This window comes from Pituophis catenifer, unplaced genomic scaffold, assembly GCF_029215685.1.
Source record: "Pituophis catenifer annectens isolate HBS135680 unplaced genomic scaffold, rPitCat1.0.hap2 SCAF_3, whole genome shotgun sequence".
Taxonomy (NCBI): domain Eukaryota; kingdom Metazoa; phylum Chordata; class Lepidosauria; order Squamata; family Colubridae; genus Pituophis; species Pituophis catenifer.
In genome coordinates, this window is record NW_027256883.1 from 174,605,316 (window position 1) to 174,631,968 (window position 26,653).

The 26,653-nt window shown below is 37.8% G+C and overlaps 1 protein-coding gene across 1 annotated transcript in view; it reads right to left on the bottom strand.

Moving 5' to 3' along the window:
* Positions 1-25,512, bottom strand: part of LAMB3 (laminin subunit beta 3) — a 65,395-nt gene extending 39,883 nt beyond the window's left edge. The window contains exons 1-6 of the mRNA XM_070939803.1: positions 25,491-25,512; positions 23,745-23,899; positions 4,255-4,369; positions 3,948-4,021; positions 3,544-3,735; positions 1,860-1,923 (exon numbers count right to left, since the gene is read on the bottom strand). Of these exons, the coding sequence (XP_070795904.1) occupies positions 1,860-1,923; positions 3,544-3,735; positions 3,948-4,021; positions 4,255-4,369; positions 23,745-23,899; positions 25,491-25,512 (622 nt within the window). The remainder of the gene's footprint in view (positions 1-1,859; positions 1,924-3,543; positions 3,736-3,947; positions 4,022-4,254; positions 4,370-23,744; positions 23,900-25,490) is intronic.
* Positions 25,513-26,653: the final 1,141 nt, after the last annotated feature.

Below are 26,653 nucleotides of genomic sequence, written 5' to 3' on the forward strand. Positions count from 1 at the left end.
GATTGAATTCCATTGCCCAGTCCCTGATTCCTCTGTCTGTTTAGAAATTAATCACAACAGTGGTGTATCTAGCTGTGGATAATTTTTAATACTACCCTCATTCATTGCCAAAACTTTAGAGTAGGGCTTAAGACTTCTAGTCCTGCCTTAATCACAAAGCCAGCTGAGTGATGTTAGGCCAGTCACTATTCTCAGCCTTAGGAAGAAGGAGCTGGCAAGTCACTTTTGAAAAATGCTGCCAAGAAAACTGTAAGGAACAATCACCAGGAGTCAGAAGTAATTTGAAGGTATTTTTTTTCATCCATCATTAATCTGCTACTATCGATCACCAACAGCAGATTGACACACAGTCAACAGTATCTCAACTCCACACTGGTTGATAACCTCCTCATGACTTTGGCAGCACATCCCTTATTATTATATACTAGGGCAGGGGTGTCAAACTAGCATCATCACAGGGGCGTCCCTTCACTAAAATGGGCATGGGCGTGGCCAGCGTGTGAAACATCCGGCCCATGGTCCACAAGTCTGACACCCCTATACAAGGACAAACTGCCCCCCCATGCCATTGAATCACAGTGTTTCAAGATGTTTTAAAGATTGTTTTTGTCTACTGAAAATGATTACCAGTTGTGACATTAGCTTAATTTGCATGCACTGTATACCTCTCAAATTTTAACTACCTCTGTTTAGAAATTAGAGAAGAACTAACATTCTCTCTTTTAGGTTGACAGTGGCTTTCTTTTTGTTTAGACAAATGTGGACATTGCTCAGTCCCCTCAGGTTCACCCACAAACATTGTTCTTTACCAAAACTAATAAAAATGTTCACCAGATAACACAATCTAGATCCATCTTAGGTTGTCAGCCATCATATCTCTTCCCAGTTTTCCTACAGGGAAAATCTTCTTAAAGGAAATCTAGTTAACTCTCCTACACTCAGATTCAATCTATTTACCCATAAAATTAAAAGAAAGTGTTTCCTTGGATGCTTGATTGGCTCCATAACAGTCTCAGAGGAACGCACAGACTTCTGCAGGCTGTCATTGTGAGTGCCCATTTGTTGGAGGGACAGGAAACACAAAAATATGTTAAAGCAAAACTGAAAACATGGAACTGCCATGTTCCAATCATAACTTCATCAGAATTCTTTTATCCAAATGTATAAACAAAATAGAACAATTTTACCAAAAAATGTTAACTTATGAAAAATATAGGCAAGCCCTTATCATACATAATCTCCTATTTTAGGCAATAATATTATATAAGATATTTATTTCAATACATATTAAGCAATGCCTAACCACCTAACAGGACACTGGCCCAGTGTCCTGTGGCTCAGTGGCTAAGACACCAAGTTTGTTGATCAGAAGGTCGGCAGTACAGTGGTTCGAATCCCTAGTGCCGCCTAACGGGGTGAGCTCCTGTTACTTGTCCCAGCTTCTGCCAACCTAGCAGTTCGAAAGCACGTAAAAATGCAAATAGAAAAATAGGGACCACTTTGGTAGGAAGGTAATAGCGCTCCGTGAGCCTTCGGCGTTGCATCATGCCAGCCATATGACCATGGAGATGTCTTTGGACAGCGCTGGCTCTTCGTCTTAGAAACGGAGATGAGCACCGCCCCTAGAGACAGAAAACAACTAGCACGCATGTGCAGGGGAACCTTTACCTTTATCTTTAATCACCTAACTGTGATCCCATTCTAAGAAGGTAGAAAAAATTTGTATTCATCTACAGTCAAGGCATAAGCAATTTCAAGATAGCAACATAGACTTCTGCTTCTTATAATATTCCAATAAATCTCAAATCCACCTTTTGCAATTATATCAAACCAAGCTAACATAAAAAACCCAAACTCACTGTTAATTCGTTGGCTTTGAGATGTCATCATCCCTGATGTAAGGTCTACAGGGTTGAACTTAATCTTACAAAAAAAAGAAGAAAGAAATTATTAAAATCATAAGTAGAATTCCTCTATCCTGCTTTTATAAAAATCATCAATGAGATGGCTCCAAGTCATGATAAATTCTAATTCTAAACAATGGCAACTTATTGCAATTGGTCACATATGCTGGTGTCAGCTATCCAATCAATCCTGTTTGATCTCCCTTGCCATTAAACAAAGTAAGAAACTTTTACTTAATGATTCTGTTAGCTTTACAAACCATTGTTTCTGGTTCTTAAGAGAGCAACAAGCAATTGATCCCAGTTTGGACACACAGGTAGTCCTTGACTTATGATCACAATTGGGACTGGAATCTTGGTGGCTGAATGAACAGCCATTAAGTGAGATGTCATATAAGCACTTTGCTGAATGCCACAATCCTGACAATCCTGGTTGTGGTCATTGAGGAAGAATTGCACACTGTTAAGTGGATGGAATCCCAGGTAAGGAGTATTAAGGTGCCTCATAGGGGTGAGTGAGGTGCTGGGAGCTGGGGAGGGCCTTGCACAGCCCTCACAAGCTCTGTTTTCAGCTGGGACAGCCTCCTGCAACCTTCTGCCAGTGAAAATGAAGTTCAGGAGCTCCATTTTTCACTGGCAGAGGCACCACAGTCCAGTCCTTCACTGTTTCCAAGTTGGGGTGCTGCTACAAAACAAAAGCCACCCCTGGAAGACTCAGCTGCCCATCCAGCCCAACAGCGTGGCACAAAATGCCATGGCCTGGGATTCCTTAGCTGCCTACCCAGCCCACCGGCACAGTGCAAAGTTGCCGCATCCCATTCACCTTCAGCCATTTTTCTCCCACCTCTCAGGAACAAGCAACATTATCCAAGCCATCCCACATTGTTCTCCAGGCCAGCATCTAATTCTCATGATCTTAAAAGGCCTCATTCTGCAAATCGCATGACTTGTCAAATGAATGGCACAAGTGATTTGCAGAAAGCGGCTTCCAGTCACAAGACTCATACAACATAGAATAATAGAGTTGGAAAGGACCTTAAAGGTCTTCTAGTCCAACCTTCTACTCAAGCAGGAGACCTACCATACCATTCCAGACAGGTGGCTGTCCAGTCTCTTTTTAAAAACCTCCAGTGATGGAGCACCCACAACTTCTGGAGAAAGCTATTCCATAGGTTTATTGCTCTCACTGTTAAGAAACTTCTCCTTAGTTCTAGGTTGTTTCTCACTCTGCTTAGAATAACAAAACTACACCCCTGGATGATGAAAAGCAATTTCTTTCATAGGGCAAGAATGAGGTCTGCTTGATGGCTGTTTTCAAAATGAATAAATTAACTGAAAACCTAGAGGCAGTACTTCTGGATGGTTGCCCCAAGACTATTATTCCTTGTGGTTTTGTTACGTTTTTATTGAATAGTTCTTGTCAACTGCCTGAAATTTGATGCAGCAGTGTATAAACGCATGTAGTATTGTAAACTAATGTGATATAATTTATATAGATACACACACACACAAACAAACAAACAAACGTGTATGTGTGTGTGTGTGTGTACAGTACATACACATATACATATGATACTGTAACTTGGAGATCAATAACTCCCATGTAATCTTAACCCAAAGAGTACTGCATTTACAATACCTTTCCCCCATTCTGAGGTTGTCTATGTTGACTCTGTATGTCCTGGCAATGGACATCCTGCCACTTCTGAGGCAAGCCCTTGGGGATCCGGGGGAAAGTAGTAGAACAGTCTGTGGATAAGTACTGATAGATCTTCCAGGTTGTGCCAAAATCAGTAGAACGCTCTATCACCATGCCACCTGGCAAAGGACTCTTAAGAGACAGAGGAAAGAAGAGAAACCTAGAATTCAGTATGCTTGCTCTCTACCCTTAGCAAGAAAAAGGAGAGAGAGAGGAGTTAATCAGTGTGATTGATCCAGAACCCAGATAAGCTAACAGTTGAGATCAAAACTCTCACTGGCTTGCAAAGGCCATTTGAATCAAAATTTATTTCCCCAAGAAAAACAGGAGAACTATGCACATACCCTGAAGTCCAGCAGGAGATTAGCAAGATGAAATTTATTGTTTAAATCTAGTTTGAGAGAAACATGTTTCACATCTGAGGAGACACAAAAAGCAATTATCAGAACAGTGGGCCATGAAGATTATGAAACTAAAGGCTTTTCTAAAAGCTAGATCATCCATTTCCTCTTTGCAGTTAATCTATTAAAACTCAAGCTCTATTTACTAAATCCACACAACCCTTGTCCCCCTCAAATCATTGTTCTACTTTACAGCACGTCCACATCAGCCTCTTTCCTTTCTTTTCCCCACTCTAAATCAGGGATTTACCATTCTGAGATTGCCACCACCGCTTGTGTCCTGTAGAAGAGAGAACATTTTCCACCCGGTGACTGTTGAATGCATGAGGGGTTCTGGAATCACATCGGCAACATTTCATTTGCCACTGAAACAGGAATAAAAGATGCCCATTAGATTCATGATCTCAGTGGTGTGGTGTTCTACAAAATTAAAACCCAAATGATATAATAATGCAAAATAGTATTAAACATTACTTCCATCTTTTAGAAACTAGCATTCTGTTTAATGACATTTTTCATTAGAGAAAGAATTCTTTGATTGAAGGTTTGAATTTTAATCAACTGGATGAATAAGCATACGCATGTTCAAACTAGGCTTCTAATATACCCCTCCATGTGTGTAAAAGTATATGGGGATCTTGTGTTTTTCCACTTCTCTTTTTCCTGGTTATTTACAGGGAGATGTTTTCCAATTGCTTTGCCTCAACAGGATGCACATGCTCTGGTTTTGATCAATTAAACAATGTCAACTCATGGAACCATGGAGTTGTACCTTCTCTTTCTCACTCCTTAATTTTGAAATACTTGCCCCACTCTCAGGATTTGTCTGGCCCCAACAATGACATCCTTTAGAAAAAGGTGGCTTTCTAAATACTCATATTAATATATTTCAAAATTCTTATCTATTAATCTCCTTTCCTTTTCTTCCCTTGACCCAAACAAAAGCTATCATTTTTATCAGAACACAAGGCCAAGCTAATGGTTTAAGAGCCTTATCCCTGTTATTTCCAAGCACCTTCTTCCAATTCTTTCTTGGCAAATGTTTACTTTGTAAGGACTGCTCACTACCTTAAAATTGGTGAAGCTATGGCTATTCTAAATCTCATCTCCCAAAGGAGATATTGACACTTCAAAAATAGTACACAATTTAAAAGCATCAAAAATTAAATTAATTTGGGTGACAAATAACGTTGTCAGTTTTTATTGGAAACCAAGCTCTCCAAATTTCACTCTAGATTTCATATCTTCCCTTCAAAGGGGCAACATGCTGTGTTGTTGTTTTTTTCCCTTCTCTGTGGTAAATTCATGCCAGAGCAAAATGAACAGACTTGGTACAATTCCTTTTTCAAAATTGAAAACAAAAAGCCTGGAAATTGTTTGTCTTCCATTTCACAGAACATTTTTTGTTTATTCAAATTCACATCAGCTAACATTTGACTAAAGCATCCAGGGAGATTGAATAGTTTCTGGCAGGCTTGCTATGTTGTATCTTCTAGTTTATTGTAACATTAAAGAAATTCTGTACCTTCAGCTTATTATATGCAAGTAAACCCAAATGTTGAGTATGACATTTGTCATGCATGAAAACAAAAATTGCAGAGTTTTGCCATGTCACTAGAAGAGGTTTTAGCCAAACAAAATTGCATTCATTTAAATCTCAAAATAGATTGAGCCTAAATCCATCTCAACTTCCTAGACTCAGAAAGCATCAGAAGTCAATTGGCTTTAGTGAGTGAAAGGTTAGTGGGTGAAAAGTCAATCCTCTTCAGCCTGAATGAGTAATTCAAGGAGCAAGTCAGACTGGGCTATCTCAAAAGGTTTGTGCACAAAAGGCTTAAAGAGACTTCAGCCCAAACTTGACAAACAAATACTAAAAGATGACAGATTAAGCTAAATCCTGGCTTTTACATTAATTCCACTGATTCTGACAAAGGCATGTTGAAAGAAATGGTGCAAAAAGGACCAAATGTCACCAGAACAAGAGTCTGCTTGGAACATTAATATACATTGACAAATATAATCATACTATTAGCAATCAATTGGAGCATAAGGCTGAGTGCCAAAGAATTGAGGCCTTTGAGGTGCTGGAGAAGACTCCTGTGAGTCCCTTGGACTGCAAGGTAATCAAACCGGTCAGTCCTAGAGGAGATCAACCCTAACTGCTCTTTAGAAGGCCAGATCCTAAAGATGAAACTGAAATACTTTGGTCACCTAATGAGAAGGAAGGACTCACTGGAGAAGAGCCTAATGCTGGGAAAGATAGAGGGCAAAAGAAGAAGGGGATGATAGAGAATGAGGTGGCTGGATGGAGTCACAGAAGCAGTAGGCATTTATTTATTTATTTATTTATTTTATTTATTTTTCAGATTTCTATACCACCCTTCTCCTTTCAGACTCAGGGCGGTGAACAGCCAAGATAAAAAACATTTATACACAAAAGTTAAAAAATAGATTTAAAATAATTAAATAAATTTGGCCCGTAATTTAAAACTTTCGATTAAAATCCATATCAAATTTTAAAACCAACCGTAAAATCAGGACAGCCCGGCTAACTGAAAAAAATAAGTTTTTAGGGCCTGACGAAAAGTCCGGAGTTCGGAGATCACTCGTATCTCTGGGGATAGATTGTTCCAGAGGGTAGGTGCCACCACAGAGAAGGCTCTCCCCCTGGGGGTCGCCAGCCGACATTGTCTGGCCGACAGCACCCTGAGAAGGCCCTCTCTGTGGGAGTGAACTGGCTGGTGGGAGGCAATTGGTGGCAGAAGGCGGTCCCGTAAATACCCCATCATGAGTTTAAATGGACTCCAGAGGATGGTAGAGGACAGGAAGACCTGGAAGAATGTTGTCCATGGGGTCGCGATGGGTCAGACATGACTTCGCAACTAACAACAAAATTAGCAATCACGTGATTAAAAATAGTTGCAGGGTGGGAAAAATTTTATGTTTCCAGTCTGAATATGGTTGGACAGAATCTGGAAGGTTGTTATTTGGAAGAAACTGAAACATTGGTGGACAAAGAGATTCTGCAAACACATGACATTCATGTATTACATTGTTAGATTCAGATGAAAGTCCATTAAATTCTGAAAAGGTTGTCTTTATCACTTCTATATGCTGGAGCTAAAAGATTTTATTTGATAGTAAAATGAGTATAACTTCAGATACATTACAGTAGCACAGAGAACACTGCATTTTTGTCAAGTACAAGATAATTAAAAAACGGCTTAGGAAAAGAAGAAAGAAGTTTTTTTATCCATTTCAGCACACACATTGTGTAAAAGGTCTTCTGCATTTACAGAAGGACCTCTCATCGGCTTATATGGTCATGCCTTGACAAATGATCTGTCTGCTGAGCTTGGACATCTCAGAGTTTGGACCCGACATACAACTTACATGGACATTTGATTTGAAGCCTGAAAGAAATGTTTCACAAGACAGTACACTCCAGTGTTGAAATCCTGATGTTCTTTCAATATTTGGGAAACCTAAAATTAACACTGGATGCAAATGTGAGGGTTGACTGCTGTACTGAATAAATTGTGTAACATTTAATTGCTTAAGAGAAAAAAATATGTCCTTGCTCCAAACTAAAGTTTGCCAGAGGAGGTGTGTGTCTCAAAGTTCCCTGGGTCAGACAAAATTTCTGTCCAGCTTTTATTTTGGCTCTCTTCAAGGTCATGCTGCTTTGGAAGAGCTCTTTCCAATGTTCTTCCTGCCAAGAATATTGGATACATTCCCATCTAGACATTGGCTTTAGGGAGAAATGTGCAGATCCTTCTCTATATCTGTTGCTATTTTCTCGGAATAAGGACCCAGAATAACTTCTGTTATCAAGAAGGTAGATACATGCAGGGTTCATGGAGTTATGTATCCCACTGAAACTATAGATCGCTCAAACAGAATCTACACTATATATTAGTTAAGGAAAGGAGGTTATTCAGCCAACAACACAGAAACAACATTCAAAATATGGAATCAGACAACAGCTGTCTCCTTGTAGCAGTTGAATTCACCCAGAATAATTGGAGGCCCAAAGAGATCCCTAATTGAGAAATACATATATGTTCCCAGTTGCAATGTATGGCTGTGATAGTTGGACCATAAGAAAGGCTGAGTGCCAAAGAATTGAGGCCTTTGAACTATGGTGATAGAGAAGACTCCTGTGAGTCCCTTGGACTACAAAGCGAACAAACCGGTCAGTCCTAAAGGAGATCAACCCTGACTGCTCTTTAGAAGGCCAGATCTGACGATGAAACTCAAATACTTTGGCCGTCTAATGAGAAGGAAGGACTCACTGGAGAAGAGCCTAATGCTGGGAAAGATTGAGAGCAAAAGAAGAATGGGACAACAGAGAATGAGGTGGCTGTATGGAGTCACCGAAGCAATAGGTGTCAGCTTAAATGGACTCTAGAAGATGGTAGAAGATAGGAAGGACTGGAGGAATGTTGTGCATGGGTTGAGATGGGTTGGACATAACTTTGCAACTAACACCACCACCACATATATGTTACTTGGTTTTCTTGTAATCAAAGACTTAGTCCTCAATACAAAGAGTGCAATCAAGAAAACTAGAATGTTCCCATGGAGTATACCAACTTACACAGTTGGTATACTCCATGGGAAAAAGTAATAGAAAATAATTTTCCCTCAAATTATTTGTTCATCTTTATCCAGGACAGAACTACAACAAGAGTAAGCAACATGAATCTCCTTAGGAAGCTGTCAAATCACAAAGTAAATAACCAATTTATATTTCACAAAAAGTAACCAAAATGCTTTTGGGCCACACTAATTTCCCTCTATGTGGGTAGGAATTAGTTAATCTAATATGTATGTTGTGCCTTATCCTCATAGCAACCATTTTGTAAACATTTTCATGACATGCTCTAAAATATCAGAGTGCCATTAATTGAGTAACATTTCCTGTCACCCTGGGCTCTCTGTGAATTATTTTTTCTTCCTACACCCATATTTTCATCATAAACAGAAAGAATAATATATGTCTAGATGAAAGAAACAAGAAAAACTAGACACATGCAGATAAAAATAAAAGAATACTTTAGCACCATCTTTTACGTGCATGCTTTTTAATTGCAAATAACTATTCCATCCTAATTTGCACAAAAAAACCCCACAGCATAATTATCTGCATATATATATATGTCTTTGGTTATTCGGGTCTTCTCCCACGTAAAATTGGAAGTGTCTTGGCGACGTTTCGACGAAGTCTCATTCATCATCTTCAGGCTGGTGTTCTCGGCTTCGTGCTTCCAGGAGCAAAGAAGCCGAGAACACCAGCCTGAAGATGACGAATGAGACTTCGTCGAAACGTCGCCAAGACACTTCCAATTTTACGTGGGAGAAGACCCGAATAACCAAAGACCTACATACAAACACCCGCGAAAACCTGAGAAAACACACACACACACACACACACACACACACACACATATAAATGCAAATCTCCATCTTTCATTTGTTTCAGTTATGTGTTTCTTTTCTGGCAATATACAACTGACCACTATATGGTGGGAACAGATGGGACCTTTATCCTTTATCCTAGTCTCTGAAGCTACTTTAAAAGAATGCTGTCTTAAGGAATGAGTCCATGTCTTCAAAAGAAATCTGTGTCTCATTTCATTTTCAAAGTCTCAGGTAATGTATTTTCATGAAAAAATATGGTGCTTGATTTATGAGTACAATGTCATTTTGAAATGTAACTTTTTAAATATTGTTGCATTTGCATTTTTGCTTATATGGAGATCAAATTACATCATAAGTACCCTTGTCATAAAACCACTTTATACTCAGCAATGTTTTAAATAATCTTTCATATATGCAGTGTTTCATTTCAGGAATATTAGTTAAGATTATAGTTGTACTTTATCTCGTATTAAGTTAATAGCATATGCCTAGAACGAAACACTAATTTGAAAAGAACATTTGACGACAGAATATTATTAAGAGCAAACACAAAACATACATGAAAGACAAATTAGTGTGAATCAAATTAGAGTTTGATTCATATTGCACATGGTTATCAAGCATAATAACGTGAACTTGACCGGGGGGGGGGGATTCCAGATATTTGTATGTTTGAGGCAGAGAACAAGGAAATGCCCTTTCACTTTTCATTTACAAAAACTGACTGGCAATATTAACAAAGGAAAGTTTCTGCTACACCTGAAAGCAGCAATCTCAGTTGCTAACAGTTTCCCAGCTATTCCCTAACTATGTCATTCTGTCCAATGATAGGGCCAGTCCAGATGAATTTGGAAAATCACTATACTAAGATGCATATTTTTTGATTTCTGGTTGCAAGAACAGCCCAATCCAAATGAATTTTGGGAATGGTATTCCATCACATCACGATATTTCAATGAAGCCAGCTGGGAAATAATATTTTACAAAAAAATTAATTGTTCCTGACATCATTTCCTTTGTACAGCTATTCTGCTTCCTTAAAAATTATTTTGTTTCCATTCCTTTTTCTACAACTTAATAAACACTGTAGTGCTTATTAATCATTGGTTCTTCAAGGAAGTCCATGGGATTGCTTTTACATTAAGAACAAATATTTGAAGAACTAAAAATGTTCAACATCAATGGTGCCACTTGAATTTGGTAAAGCAACAATTTTCATACCTCTCTTTTATAAACATGTCAGTTCTTGTCTTTAAAGTGCATTCATTAAACATTTTTGCTACCTCAAAAAAAAAAAGACAAAAACTGCTTATCAAGAGGATGTAGGAACCACAATACACAAGAATTATACATCATAGCATAAAACAGAGTAGTATGAAAGTTTTCCAACCCAATGACATATACCTAAAGATTATATGCGTCTGTAGCAGGTAATAATCTCAACAGATGAAGTAATCAGAAAGTGGAGCTGTGCTGTTACATGTGTTTTTCAAAAGCTATACCGATAAGAAATGCCCAGCTGCAAGGGTAATATGGACATCTTAATTCTGTGTTCTAAGTACAGCAATTGGCATCATTTTCTATATGTTTGGTGGCACTAAGAAAATTGCTCTGTACAGATCTCAGTTCTCTAGCAAAAAATATAATAATAATCTGCAAACCAGGATCATTGTGACGTTGTTTTGTGATAAAGTGGTTAATATTTCAGAACTCTTTACTCAGTCAAAAACCATATTGTATATAATAGAAAAATACATATTAATAGACAAGTTATTGGAGATTTCTGATACATGGGCAACGGGGGTTGCCAGCAGGAGGTTCAGTAGTTACACATTCTTACCTTCTGTTTGAAAAATGTTCATCTCTTGCTATTGTTTTTAAATGTCAGCATTCAAGCAAGTTAGGGTTAAAAACTATCACATCAAATCACTTTGTTCTGCTACAATGAAATGTTTATTTTATTCAGTCACTCTGGATTCCAGTTTCCCTGCTGATTTGCTTCTGTATATGGTTCTTCATATGCCAACAATGACATCAGAAAGCTGTTCTCCAACCAGCTCCAGTAGATTTATAGCTATGCGAGGATTTAAATTTATGTTTAATAGGTAGCAGCTTTTCACTGACCTTATTTAGGCTTGAAAACTATTAAGCAGTGTTGGAACTAGTCAGTATTCTGATAGGAGATCACCAGGGAATCTCAAGAATTTACACTGGAATGGGAAGTAAAAATCCCAGTTGAAGGCAATGGGAAGCCACTTCTGAATTATTGCCGAAAAAGTACATGGTTCAAATCATGAAATCACTACAAGTGAAAATTTTATCTTTCTAGACCTTGACTGATAATTTACCAGTGCATCATGCTGCCTTTCTAAGAAAGTAAGCCAAAGAAAGTATAAATATATGTAAATTGCTTCATAATTAAAATATAGTACCACCTGCCTTGAAAATCTCCACATTTCATGATTGATTTCTCAGTCTTATATTTCTAAATGTGTATGCTCCTCTACATTCTACAGCAAAATCTTGTCCTGACTGCACAAATGTCTGTCCTGTCCTCACAACATTGTCTTTGTCTTGGCCCCACCATGAGTGAGACAGGTTTAAGAGGGAGACAGAAGGACAGGCTCTTCCACTCTATTAACTAACTAGCCTCCACCTGAGCCATTTATCTTCTAACATTTGTCCCCTCCATTAGCCCTTTATTTACTAATTCTTTTTCATACTGATCAGTAACCTCAATTGACTTCCAATTACAGTTGTGCTTATTTGTCACCTTCCCCGTATTTGCCACTTACTTTAAGTCACTTCCTACGCATCCTAGTCCCCTTTGAAGTAAGCAAGAGATTGCCCAGCAGCTACTCAGTTTCAGTTATCTCACTTTGCAGGACCTAGATAGTTGCCCAATCATGGCAGGTCCTGTCCCACTCCCCCCCCCCCTTTGTCTTGAGGCTAGTCTCCTTGAGGAGCTTCCTGTAAGTTTCTTCATATCCCATTACTTTAAATTGAGCAGTTATGGAAGGAGGGGAAAACAAGGCAGTCTACAGACAGGCTCATTTCTGCTACAGTGCTCTTCTTAGTGGGTGTTTCCCTGGCTGGCTGGAGTCAGCAGCAATGCCAGGGGAGTAAAGGAGTAAACCAATCACATTGCTTATAGGGAGGACACAGAACAAGATAATTCAGGACAGATGCAAGAGAGGCAGGACAGGGGGACAACAAATGGGGACAACAAATTTTGTGCAAACAATTTTCTGCCAGCAAAGGATGGGAAGTCAGAAATTTAACTCAGTAGGGGAAAGGTCATTTGAGTAATAGCCAAGGTGTATCAAGATACTATCTGAAACTTTTTCATTAGTGTGCCCATGTATCTTATCTCAGATGATAAAAGCATCTTCTCACCTTTTATGATTATCATGTGCTAACTGGTCTTTAGGCAAGATAATCAGGAGACCCAATAGCCTTGACCTAAGGCAAACAATGTCTTAATATTCAAGGCCTTTCATTCCATAAGCACTGAGAAAGTTACGGTACTAAGTTTATTAGTAAATTAGTAAATCTCCAAAATTATCTACTTCACTAGAATGCTGAGAAACACTTCATACCAAGATGAAAGTATTTTAGTTATGTTCAATAGTTGAACCTAAACTAGGGAATGGGTAAGGTTATTGATGGATGATATCTGAGTTTGTACTGATCAATGAGAATAGATTTATATTCTTTTTTTTTTTTTTTGGCTGACCGAAAACAGTAGCACAATACATCACCCATGAAAAAAGCAGATTACTGTACATTGGGAGTGAGAAGACTGACACTAATGATGGTACAAGAACGTTCCACATGCTGTATAGTTTTGGTCACAAAATCATTATATATTATAAATCATATAAAACAGAAATCAGACAAAATTATAATAAAGGGCCTGGTAGCTCAGCAGACTGATAGCATTGTGATTAACACCAGCTGTCTGCAATTACTGTAAGTTTGAATCTCACCAGGCTCAAGGTTGACTCAGCCTTCCATCCTTTCTAAGGTAGGTAAATTGAGGACCCAGTTTGTGGGGGCAATAAGCTGACTTTGTATAAATATACAAAAGTATGAAGGCTATTGCTTAATGCATTGAAAGCCGCCCTGAGTCTCCGGAGAAGGGCGGCATATAAATCAATTTAAAAAAAAAAAAAAAAGGTCATCCATGAGTGCTAGAAGTCAACCATGAAAAAGTGGGACCTTTTAGTTTAAAAAGTATTAAATAATAAACATAGAGAAAGTAAAGCTGTTTCTGTCCTATCCACTTCCCCCAACTCAGAACCCAGAATTTTTGGTAAACTATAAGCCCAATTAAGCATGTTATGAGACCAAACTTACAAACTTGAAAAAGGGTGCACACAAACTTACAGAAGATACTATTACCAATGACTACCCAGTTTGATAGCTGTATATTACTACCAACTCTGGGAGTAGAATATACGGGGATCTAAATACTAGTTGCTAGAAACATAAGTGAGAAGGTATAATTACACTCAGCATTGCTTGTGAGCTTCTCATGGGCATCTGACTGTCTACCAAGGAAACAGATATTTGGACTTGATGAAACTTTTGTTTCCTCGGAAAATGTAAGGTAAAGGTAAGGTAAAGGTAAAGGTTCCTCTTGCACATATGTGCTAGTCATTCCTGACTCTAGGGGGCACTGCTCATCTCCGTTTCAAAGCCAAAGAGCCAGCACTGTCTGAAGTGGTCATGTGGCTGGCATGACTCAACGCCGAAGGCGCACGGAGCACTCCTTACCTTCCCACCAAAGGTGGTCCCTATTTTTTCTACTTGCATTTTTTATGTGCTTTCGAACTGCTAGGTTGGCAGAAGCTGGGACAAGTAACGGGAGCTCACCCCGTTAGGCGGCACTAGGGATTCGAACCGCTGAATTGCTGACTTTCGATCGACAAACTCAGCGTCTTATCCACTGAGCCACTGCGTCCCTTTCAGAAACTGTACAGAACCATAGAGTGCTCTCTCCAGGAATATTTGCCTCATCACCAATGATTTTATCCTTCTGGACACAGTCAATTTGTTTTTTTCTCTTTTACTACATTCTGTATGATCTTCAGGTCCCTGTTTGAAAATCACTCCTTTTAGCAGTTTGGAAAACTCAGGTGAAAAGCTGAAAATATATTTCCATAAATGAAATATAAATAATAAACTAATTCAATGGAAGAGTGTAGTTTTTGTTTGCTTAAAGATTGTTTTCTTTTTTTAAAGGCTTCTGTTGAATTCCTGGCTATGTTAAGGCACCTAAATTTAGGCAATCTGCCCTTAAAAAAACTACTAAAAACCCACATTCCCCATTTTATATGAATGTATTCAACACAGGTAGGTGTATTAATCCTTTTGTGAAACCAGGCTTTATCTTTCAGCAAGCAGGGATTTAATAAAGCATTTCCCAATAAATCATCAAACTAATGTCCACTTTTAATATATTGCATTATGTAAGATAGATAAAATGCCTTAGACCAGTCCAACAAACTTCCACTGTGGGGGTACAAAGTATAAAGTTTAAAAGGAATTACAGCCAAGGCAGAATTCTGGAATATTTCCAACAGCAGGAAACTTACCAGGATTGCAAAATACTCTGGGATGTAAACATACACTTTGGGACACTTCTTGGATTGGCACTAGACTTAGACAGCACATGTGGCCAACAGGGCAAAATGGAAGGAAAGCAAGCAAGCATGGCCCCTCCTCTCATACCCTGTACAGAGGTTGCAAAAAAAAAGCAAAAAAAAAAAAAAAAACCCCAGCCAGCAACCAAAAAAAAAAGTTTATTTTTTTTTTTACTTTTGATAGCAGAAATAGTAATTTATATAGAACTTTAGCTTGCGGCAGAGAGATGAAAGAATATAGAACAAGTCTTACATTAAAATTATAGTATTGGCTCAAAATATTGGCTCACCGCCCTGAGTTCCCTGGGAGAAGGGCGGTATAGAAATCCAATAAACTCTAAACTCTAAAAGCTACTCAGCAGTAAAAGAGAAAAGGCAAAGTAGGATAAAGAGTGGAAATGGACACCAGGGGCTAAGACCAGAATTATATTCAAAGTATTATGCAATTTATTTGCAATTAATCTGTATCAGCTTTTGTTTTCCATTACAAAAGGAGGAGCAATGGAAAGATACCTAAATTATGAAGCTCATAAATTTTTACTGTTCTTTGCTGAAGTCAAGCGCATTTGGAAGAGATGAACCAGATTACAGAGCTCATACTGCCCATGGCTTTCTACTCATGCTGTAAAGCAAAAGCTTGTAACTTGATGATCCTTTGCCCATATAGCTCCCAGCACCTTTTATTGCACAGGTTATGGCTTTAAGCAGCTGTATTTCATCATGGCATGCCAGAGGTTCCCACACTTTCGCTAAAGTATATGTACATTTTAGAGAGATGCAGTGTGCAGGTCACATTTTAAAAATTGGAATATTATCTTTTTATTATTATTATTGAAAAAGTTTTTCAAATACAAATTTTTCCCCCTTTTTCCCCCCTCCTCCCTAACCCCCCCTCACCCTCCCCTCATCCTGTGACTTCTTCATAATAAAACCCAAATTCATAACAGATTATATAATACTTTACCATCCCCTTACTCCATCCCCATATACTGACCCTTTCTTTCTAATAATATTATCATATCCCCCTTATACTATACATTTCAAAATGACTGTAACATTATATAATAACATTATATAATAACTCCTAATTTAGCATAATAATATTATTATATCTCCCAGTTTAGCGGTTTCTGCTCATAATCTACCCTTTTTCTGACCCCCCATAGATATATCTCTTAAATCACATATTTTGTGTATATTAATATTATGTTTCAAAGCAACCTTCCGCTGTAAAACTATATAATAAATTCTAATTTAACATTTATTCAATTCATAGTCTACCCATTTCCTTCACCCCCATCGTTATATCTCTTAACTCAAATCTTTTACATATATTCATATCTAAACATAATATCCCTTTTCTTAAACTAAACAATCAATAAACTAACCTGTCTCCACCCACTTTCCTACAAGACTACCATACTTAATAATTCTTAGTATCTTTATTCTTCTGCCCACACCACTAAAAAAATATTCCCTTATGTAAATAAAATCCTCTTAAAAAGACTTTAGGCTTCTAATAATATCTTCTGTAATGTCTTTCAGCTGGATTGTAAACTCCATCTCCCATGTTAGGGTAACATCACATCCTAATTCCAACAGTATGTTTGGTATCTTCAATTACCTTCTGCCCCCATCAATAGCAAATATCAAAAAAAAAAAAAAAACAACCACCCGAGTGACTTTATATTTGTATTCCATATAGTGTCTGTAGAGGTGTCTTTTATCCAAATTATTATTTCCAACCACTGTAATAGGGTAACAGCCAGATCATCTGCGTGCCCCAATTCCATAACACTCTTGCCTTGTGGCTCAGCATAAACGTAGTATATTTATCAAAGAATCCAAAAAAAAAAAGATGGTTCCAATCCATTCAGTTTAAGGCCCTTTTCACATCCCAAAAGTACAGCACTGCAGAGGTCTGTCATTCTCCTCAGGATAATATAAACCAATACTTTGCCGATTATCTTTTCATATATTCAATTATCTCTTAAATAACTGGCATTACACTGTTGTTTAGTTTAAAAGTTTTTGTTTTTGTGAAACCTGCTTCTTCTTTTCTTGACTTTTTGTGGGTTTGATTTCCTTTCTGTAAATTGTGTATCAACTATTTGGTTTTCATGCTGATCTATAACTTGATCTTGTTGGTTTTGCTTTTGTGGCTTAAATCTCCATTCTGGTTCTATAAATTGTATATCAACTGATTGATTTCCATGCTGGTTTGTAACTTGATAAGTCATTACATTAGAATCCAAAGCCGCCTCTCTTGTATTAAATAGTCCAGCTGAGACCTCTAAAGGAGAATCCAGAAGCGGTTCATCTGTAGAGACCTCTGTGACTTGTTGTTTCTTCATTACTTCCACCTCCTTCTGCTTATCTTGAATTTCTATCTCTTGTCGATTTTGCTTTTTGAGGACATTATACTAAAATTCTTCCGCTTTTTCAACAGTATCTAGCTGATATCTTTCTCCTTGATATCTCAATATTATACCAACTGGAACGTCCCACCTGAATGAAATATTTTGTTTTTTTAGCTCAGTCACCAAAAGTCCAAATTTCTTTCTATCTTTTAACATCTTAGGTGGCAATTCTTTATATATCCAGATCTTTCTTCCATACAGTTGTGGAGTAGAATTAAAGGATTTTTGCACAATATCATTTCTTATTTCTTTATCTGTGAAGTAAATCACCACATCTCTAGGCAGTTGCCTTTGCTTTGCAATCCAAGAATTTACTCTATAGGCCTTGTCAATCTTACAAGATACCTCCTCAGGATGAACCTTTAAAATCCCAGCCAGAACTTGAGCAGATATTTTTCTTAAATCATCTCTATTATTTTCCTGTAACTCTCTCATTCTGACCGCAAATTCTGAGCCGGTATTGCATCATTACAACTTCTTTTTCAATCCCTTGCTTTATATCTTCTGCATTATAAGTCTCGTGACCAGCTTCCTTTTTAGACTTTACTTCTAAACTATTGTCTTGAATATTTATCAAATCATTTTCAATTCTTTGTATTTTATTGTCCAAATTATAAATCTTATCATCAATTTCCTCCATTTTAGACTCTAATAATTTGATATTTGTATCCATCTTTATAACAACTTCTGAAAAAGCATTAGTCACTGTTACAATCTTTCGTTGCAGATTATCATACTTTAGTTGTATCATTTCTTTAATTTCCTGCCTTAATTTTTCAAATTTCTGGTTCACAATCTCGTGATATTTTGCCATTTCCTCCTGAAGAAATTCTTTTAAATTAAAATCATTCTGCTGAGTCTGTAAGCTCAGAACTTGTTCACATAGTTGTAAATGGGGGAGCACCCCCCCACTGCTTGTTTGTCAGGCTTCATTAATTTTAACGCCATCCTGCCACACAAAAGAACTTTTTTTCAAGGGAAACTTTTCCCCAAAAAGAAACTTAAAGTAGATATTTTCCTTCTAGATTCTAGCCAGCAGTATGTATTTCTCTATTTTGTAGCTTTTACGGAAGGACTTTCACTTTCGGCTTTCTTCTCAAGCCTCAGCAGTCGCCATTTTAAACTTTTTTTTCCCTTCAGTTAGAAACGTTTGTAAAATCATTAAAAATACTTGCGATTTAGGGTCCCAGGTTCAAATCTCGCTCTCTTTAACTAAACCATCTGTTAGTTTTATTGGTTGGTCCGGTCCCGGCACTTGGCTCTGCAAAAAGGCAGAGTTCTCCCGAAGCCCGGAGCAGCGGTGAGGGAAAATAGGGAGCCACAATCTGCTCGTCCCCAAGAGTAAAAAAAAAACTCTGGGGACTTCGCAGAGGGCTCTACCTGCCCTCGCCTGCTCTGACTCACATTTCCATCAGGAAATGGAGTTTTTCGAGCCGCCTTTCAGATGTAAAGGCGGCTCTTTACAGGCAATGGGGCTGGCGGTCACGGAGGACCGTCTGGCGGTGACGGAAGCCAGACCGGAAGTCAAGATTGGAATATTATCCATATACATTGAAAATAAATAAAGAGTACAAACTCCACTTAGAAAATAATGACCGATGATAAATTCATTCCTTCTCTGCACCTTTTTAGAAATAATTCCTTTGAAATTCAATATGAAGATAATAACTGGTTATATTTGTAGTAAGAGAGTCAGTTTGGTATAGTGGTTAAAAGCACCAAGCTAGAAGCTAGGAGACTGAATTCTCAGGCATGAAACAATTGAGATGATTTTAGGTCAGTCACTTTCAGTTTAGAAGGAAGGAAAGCCACTTCTAGAAATGTTGCTAAGAAAACTGTAAGGACTTATCTATGCAATAAGAATGATTTGAAAGCATGGGCCCACAAGCACGTACACAAACAGTCACACATACAGAGAGACACAGGGAGACACAGGGAGAGAAAGGGAGGGAAGGAGAGGGAGGGAGGGAGGGAGGGAGAGAGAGAGAGAGAGAGAGAGAGAGAGAGGGAGAGGGAGAGGGAGAATGAATATCATAATAAAAGATTTGGGGACTGAGGTTTCCCTTTCTTTCAAAATTCTATCAGGGCATGGGTCACACCTTGCTTTGCATGGCATTTTGATAGCAAGACCATGATCCATTTGGGGATTTAATTTCCATTTTAAGAAGTAAAGTATCTAACCTAAACATCTTCAAGGATTAAGGCACTTGCTTGCCCTTTAAAATCTCTCAAACGTCCTAAAACAAATAACCCGTCCCACTTTTACTCTGAAGGTTTCCTGAGGATGCAAAAGGCATGTTGCGGATCCAAATATAATCTTGTGAGCCACACTTTTTGCACTTCTGATGTAGCAAGTGAATCTCTTAACATGAAAGTGAACATTTCCCCACTATACTTCTTTTTTTTACACAAATCTTAAAGCAATGCTAGAATTTAAAAATGTGAAATCAGAAAAGTACTTTTTAACAGCCAGAACTTCTGATTTAGCTGGTCCTATAAAATTTTGTGTATACAATATAAGGTGTCCTGGAAAGTGTAACCCAACAGTATTTTTGTTTCAGATTCCTCGCTCTCTTTTCTTTTTTGCAAAATATAGAACCTGATCATTTAATCACAGATCTTAATCACGATGGCACAGTGGTTAGAGTGCAGTACTGCAGGCTACTTCTGCTGACTGCCGGTTGCCTGCAATTTGGCAGTTCAAATCTCACCAGGCTCAAGGTTGAGTCAGCCATCCAACCATCCACCAGGTGGGTAAAATGAGTATTCAAATTGTTGGGGGCAATATGCTGACTCTGTAAACTGCTTAGAGAGGGCTGTAAAGCACTGTAAAGTGGTATATAAGTCTAAGTGCTATTGCTAAGTGCTATCTAATCTGATTTAACCCTGAAGTCCTGTAACACAGGGGATTGAAGGGAAAGCAAACAAAGGGATAAATTGGAGCAAAATATATAAATATAGAGTTTAAAAGAATGATAAGCAATGGATGGAAGAGAAAAGAAACCAGGCAAGATGGAACTGTTCACAAATCAGAAAGGAAGGAGAATTTAGAAACTTTGCAGAGATGACAGCCAAAAAACCATCTATGCTGTGAAGGAAAAGAGAGAGGCAAAAACATCTGGAGGGATAGAGAAACTATGAAAATGATGACTAGGATCCACTTCTTTCTAAGAGGCAGGACGAAGTCAATTGATCACAGGAAGAAGAGTAGGCATGTTCAGCTTTCTTTCTCTTGAGTGGTGACACTGTTTGCTTTTGTTCTTAAAATTAAAATAGTGTATGAACATGCACGTGCACACCCAAAAGTCCCTTCTACTGGGATTGCATTGAACTAAAGACCACTGGAAACATAATGCATATGTGCTTCTTTTTTAGAATAAACTTTTTATTTGTACTTTGGGGACCCTGGATTCTATAAAAGAGGGCCACAAGGACTGTAGCTTCTGGCCCACTGTGATATTTCGACTTGACAATCATAACAGGACAATCAAGGCCAAAGAGCAAAAAATATCTTTGTGTTTGTCCATGATAATTTTCTATAATTTGATTTAAACTAATTATCTTAATCTCCTCTTATAGTATTATGGCAACCTATTATTTTTTATGAGTACAGATTGTCATGAAACCTTAGCACATGAAACAATCTTAAAATGGAGCTGCATTAGCATTAATACCTTTTAAATAGCATTCTCTGAAGTGCGTATCAGTATGTTGAATAATAGGTCCTAATCCATTTAAAATTCATATCCTTCAAGGAGGACAGGAAAAACCTTACAATGTCTATCAATGAACCCTTTAATCAGTAGTACTCATACCATGAAACATGAGTCAGTCTTAGCAGTAAATACCAGGATAATGATGAACTACAGAAACCGTAGCAGAAATTAAGTCCCCTTTAACCTACTTATTGTTGGTCAGGGCAATTAAAGATGAAGGGAAGGTCTACTTGTCCAACTTTCTGAAATACCTTTACGGACAATCAGAGAATCCACTTTGGTATATTTGTAAGTGAGTTGTATGTTGACACAATTAACATGGAGCGCTGACATATATGCTATTCCCAAAATCCTTTCTCAAGGACAATTTTAAGCACCATACCAACCATTTCCTTTAATAGTGCTCCTTGAAAGTCATGTGGGTTTTGCTTCATAAAAGACTTCCTATCCATAGAGACACCTAGAAATGGCCACTGAATTCTTATTTGACTTAAATCTTGCTTGAAACATGCTGTGACCCTGCCTTCCACTTTTTATTGGCTTTCAGCTTAGATCTCATGAGTCAGGATCTAGAAACAGACAGCATTACCAGCCATAATGTCTGTCCTATGGCTAGCTAATTTATATAGTGATTGAATTAGAACCTGTTCCCATTCAATGAAATCATTGTTATGAATATTTGGTTAACAGGGAACAGTGAAAAAGAAAGAAATGGCTCTTGAATAAGTAGATTTTTCACTGGACTGAAGTTATGGCTCTCAGTTTTCTCAGAAGAATTGTTTTCTTCATCCTACTATTTAATGAGAAGTTGGGGGGGTGTTGTTCACTTTTAAACTGCTGTACAGAGATTTATAAAATTGGAGGAGAGGGGATATTTTTATTTGTTTTTTTTTTCTTACACAGCTCCTGTGCCTTAAAGACTATTTCACATGAGAAGATTCAACAGTTTCATTCTTTCTCCTGCAGAAAGATAATACTATTTTTAAGTAGACAATAAGTTTCTTGCAGAAAAAAATGTCTTGGGAGTTGTATTAGTTAAAAATATAAAAGCCTCCTGCAGGTCAGAATTTGAGATCAGAATTAGAATTTGAGTCCTAAGTCGACATGGCAAAAATAGGGGACTTCTTTGCACTATTTTCAATCTTGCTTCCTGGGGACCTTCTATCCAAATCCTAGCCTGCTTTAATCCTGTTCTTCTTTTCAACTACAGCTCCAAGCCAACAGAACCAATGCAGAGAGAAGCAATATTTCAGCAGGTGGTAGAGTATCACTAGTTCTATTCCTGTTCTAAACCATTCTTCTCTATGCTGAGAAGTGCCTGCTTCTTTCTTTCACATTATGTGAAAAATTATGTTTTTATGAAAGTTGTTCTGGCTACCCTATTTACTCCTACATAGGGTAGAGCTACCTGCCAGTGACAATCCCAACAAGCCAAGGTGGGTTTCAGCAGGTTCTGACCAGTTCTAGAGAACCAGTAGCGGAAATTTTGAGTAAATTGGAAAACTGGTAGTAAAAATTCTGACTGGCCCCACCCCCATCTATTCTCTGCCTCCCGAGTTCCAGCTGATCGGTAGGAAATGGGGATGTTGCAGTATCCTTCCCCTGGAGTGGGGTGGGAATGGAGATTTTACAGTATCCTTCCCCTGCCACACCCACTAAGCCACGCTCACCAAGCCACACCCACAGAACCGGTAGTAAAAAATTTTGAAACCCACCACTGCAACAGGCCTCTACTGTACCAGCATTTATTCAAAATGTTGTTGTGAAGAAGATATAGTCTGAAATTTTCTAAAGGCAGGAAATGCCTTAACCTGGAATTTTAAAATGGGATAGCAGGGGAGGGAGAATAGCTTGACCTCCTTCTGTTTTTTAAAACATGTGTAAGAAAAGGAAATCATCCTCATGGAAGGGCCATATTAGTTTATGGTGGTCAAAAATCAAGAAGAGTCTGGTAGCATGTTTTCAGAATAGCAAAATTTATTTAAAAAACATAAACTTTAACTTATTTCTTAGTCTGAAAACATGCTACCAGACATGTCTTGATTTTTGGGAAATTTTGAAAATAAAAATTAATAAACAAGAAATTAGATATTCAATAAACAACATGGACAACATGAAAAAGTTATGAAAATAGTTGACATGAAATCCATTTGTTCTCTAGTTACTCTGGCTTGTAGGAGTTGATTTAAAAGAAAACATGTAAAACATCACTGCTTATCCAAAGAAGTCATTCTTATACAGGCTGTGTTGAGGGCAGAGAAAATAACTTCTGTTGGGACACCCAAAACATAGAATTAAATTTCACTGAAGTCAGAGGCTCTCCCAAATTTATTTCCTTAGTGAAAATAATAACTGTACTTTAAAATTATGGCTTTAAATTCAAATAGGTGACTATTTGTGCAATCACCAGGAATCAAACATAGTCAAGCACCTAATCCCTGTTCTGTTTAGTGACAACCATAAAACCAATGCCACTAAGTTATGAAAGTCATGTCCTTCCTATATGAATAATAATACTTGGGTCATACATACTTCTCCATATGGAGTACATGAAGTTTCGGGTTGGGTAAGTCCACAGGTGGAGGAGGCCTTCAAATAATGGATTCTTCCTACAAGAAGATCCTGCACAGGAGGGTAGCAGGCCCCATGCAGACAGGTTCTTTGTGCAACCAGGAGGTGTGCAGAAGCTAGAAAGAAATTCAGAATCGACTTTAACAATAGCATTCATTAAGAGAAAAGAGGATTGAAACGCTGCCCATTTTTGTGGCAAGTGAAGCTTCTATATTGAGCAGCTTCAAAAAAAAAAAAGCAATGCAAAATAACATAATAGATTTCAAGTTAAGTGACTGTCTGCAGAATTAAGGAACTTCTGCTTTGAATTTCACTTCTACAATAAACTAGCTATTAAATGGCCATACGAAAGTCATTAAGATCATAATCCTCTGTGTATATCAGACTAGAAGTAAGAACCCTGTGGAGCTTCCTACTGTTAGCCTCAACTTGCGAAGTTGTAATGTGTGGCTAATTCTATGGCTTTACCTTATAGCACTGTCATAAAGATTAGAGAAACCATATACGCTAAACAATGCAACAGTTGTAAAAGCAATAAAGACCTGCTAAATATTATTCACCCCTCCAACAAATGACTTAATTTTCTCCTATTACAGACACCAACAACATGCAATGTTACTTCATTAATTCCCAAATGCCCTTTTCAGAAAATTGTGCAAAAGACACACAGATCTAGAAAACATTAAAAAAAATCATTTGAATCCGTGAACTAGAACTATTCTTTAACAAAACATTCTTTATTATGACAATATACATATTTGCTAAAAACATATGGCATGCAGCCAGGTTACTTGTGTGATCACAGCTCCCTTAAGAAATATACCGGTCCCATTATATTGGATAAGGTGGGTTCACTCCAGGTCCCTACTGTTAAATGTTGTCATCTAGTGGAACCTAGGAAGCCAACCATTTCTGTAGCTGGATCAACCATCTAAAATAGCTTCTTCCTGGTATGCGGAGGATCCCTACACTCCTTACAGTCTGGAAGGCCCTGAAGACCTGGCTTTTCCCTCAGGTGCTGCACTAGGAGGGAAGAGTGGCCCTGTGATGGGGTTGTTCTTGGTGGTTTGAAAGGTTTTTTATCATTATTATTTTTTTTAATTTGCTCAGTTAATGTTCAGTTCACTGAACTAATTTGTTCAGTTTCAGCCCAAAGACAACATAATGAAATCCACCTGAATTGATTTTTTTAATTTGCTTGTACACAATGGACAGATCTTGCCAAATTAAACTTCCCTTCTAACCTACTAGATATACCCTGAGAGATTCTAGGGTGTGGCTATCCTGAATCTTTTCTTCCCTTCCCTCCATCTATCTCAGGACTGTGAAGTCTCTTAATTTAAACTTCTCTTTGGAATGCACTATTTCTTCCCTGGGAAACCATGGTGCTCATGGTCAGGATCTCTCTCTCTCTCTCTCTCTCCCTCTCTCTCTCTCTCACACACACACACACACACACTCACACTCCTTCTCCAGATGCACATTCCATCACACCTTGAAATAATCTGCTTCTTCCAGTGTTCTCTGTATTATCCCGCTATGCTCTCCACAAAGGAAAAGTTAAATATAGGATAATTATTCAGTATAAACATATCCAAAGCAAGTCTCTTGAGGTCAACCAGCATTAATAGGAGATATTAACTATTGCCTGGATCTTCCTTATCATCCATCTAATATTTTTCACTTGCATACATAGAAAACACTTACCCAGAAGAAGGAATATCCACATAATGATGGTGTTCACAACATTCAAGAGTTACCTTAAATGGACATAAAACATATTCAATGACAAAAGTGATAACATGGATATGGCAAATTATCAGCCCTTCTTTAGTATTGCTTGTACTGTTGTTGTTGTATATAATTACAAACAGTCCCAAGAAGAGAAAGTATTGATCAAAGGGATTACAGGTAGACCTTAACGTGCGACTGGCCAAAGTTACAACAGATCCAAGAAAAGGGACTTGCAACCTGGATTCAAAATTCTGGCAATCGTGTTTCCCCACCCCCACACTCTGGGATCAGGTGACTTGCATGTTGAGCACTTGGCAACCAGAACAGTAGAGATGAACTACCAAATCTAAACAGGAAAAAAACAAGCATACACACAATAAAGCCATGGTCACCACTTTCAACTCTGCTCCCCAGATCCTATGAACAGTAATATGATTCATTGTAAGATCAATAAACAGGTACAGAGGCAGCTGATCATTGGTGAGGACCCCAAGAGTATAAGCAGAACAACAATCTGGGAGCCCTGTTAAAAATAAATGGGAAGAAATAAAAAAAAATGGGAAAGACACGCAGTGGAAACAAATATGCTCTGTCTTGTTCATATAGAAGATGAAATATGCTATACTGAGGCATTCTATCATGGTTGGCCAAGAATTTTCATCACGACTAATAGACATAAATATCATTGGCTTAACAGTGACACTGAAAACCCTGATCAATTCTGCAATGATTTTTTACTAACAGCACAGATGTCAAGACAAAGATAAAAATATAGCTAGGCATAAATGTCCTATAATCCATTGATATAAACTGGTCATTGACTGATCTATGGCCCAGTGAAAAAATCACATGCTATCCTGGATGATATTTTTATGTACATCTCATACAAAACCAGGCCAGAAATACATACAGTCTAGTCCAGGCAGTTGCCAGGAATCAACACTGACACAAAGGCATAAAAAATAAAAAATAAAAACTTTTCAGTCTTCCAGGTCAAAGAGAAAAAAAAAAACAATTCTAGAACATTATTTTCATATGTGTCCTCTATCTTTTACCATTTTTTCTCCATTAACCTTTTGCTCATTTATTTCAAATCTCTGTGGGGGGGGATTCTTACAAACTTAGCACTTTCTTCA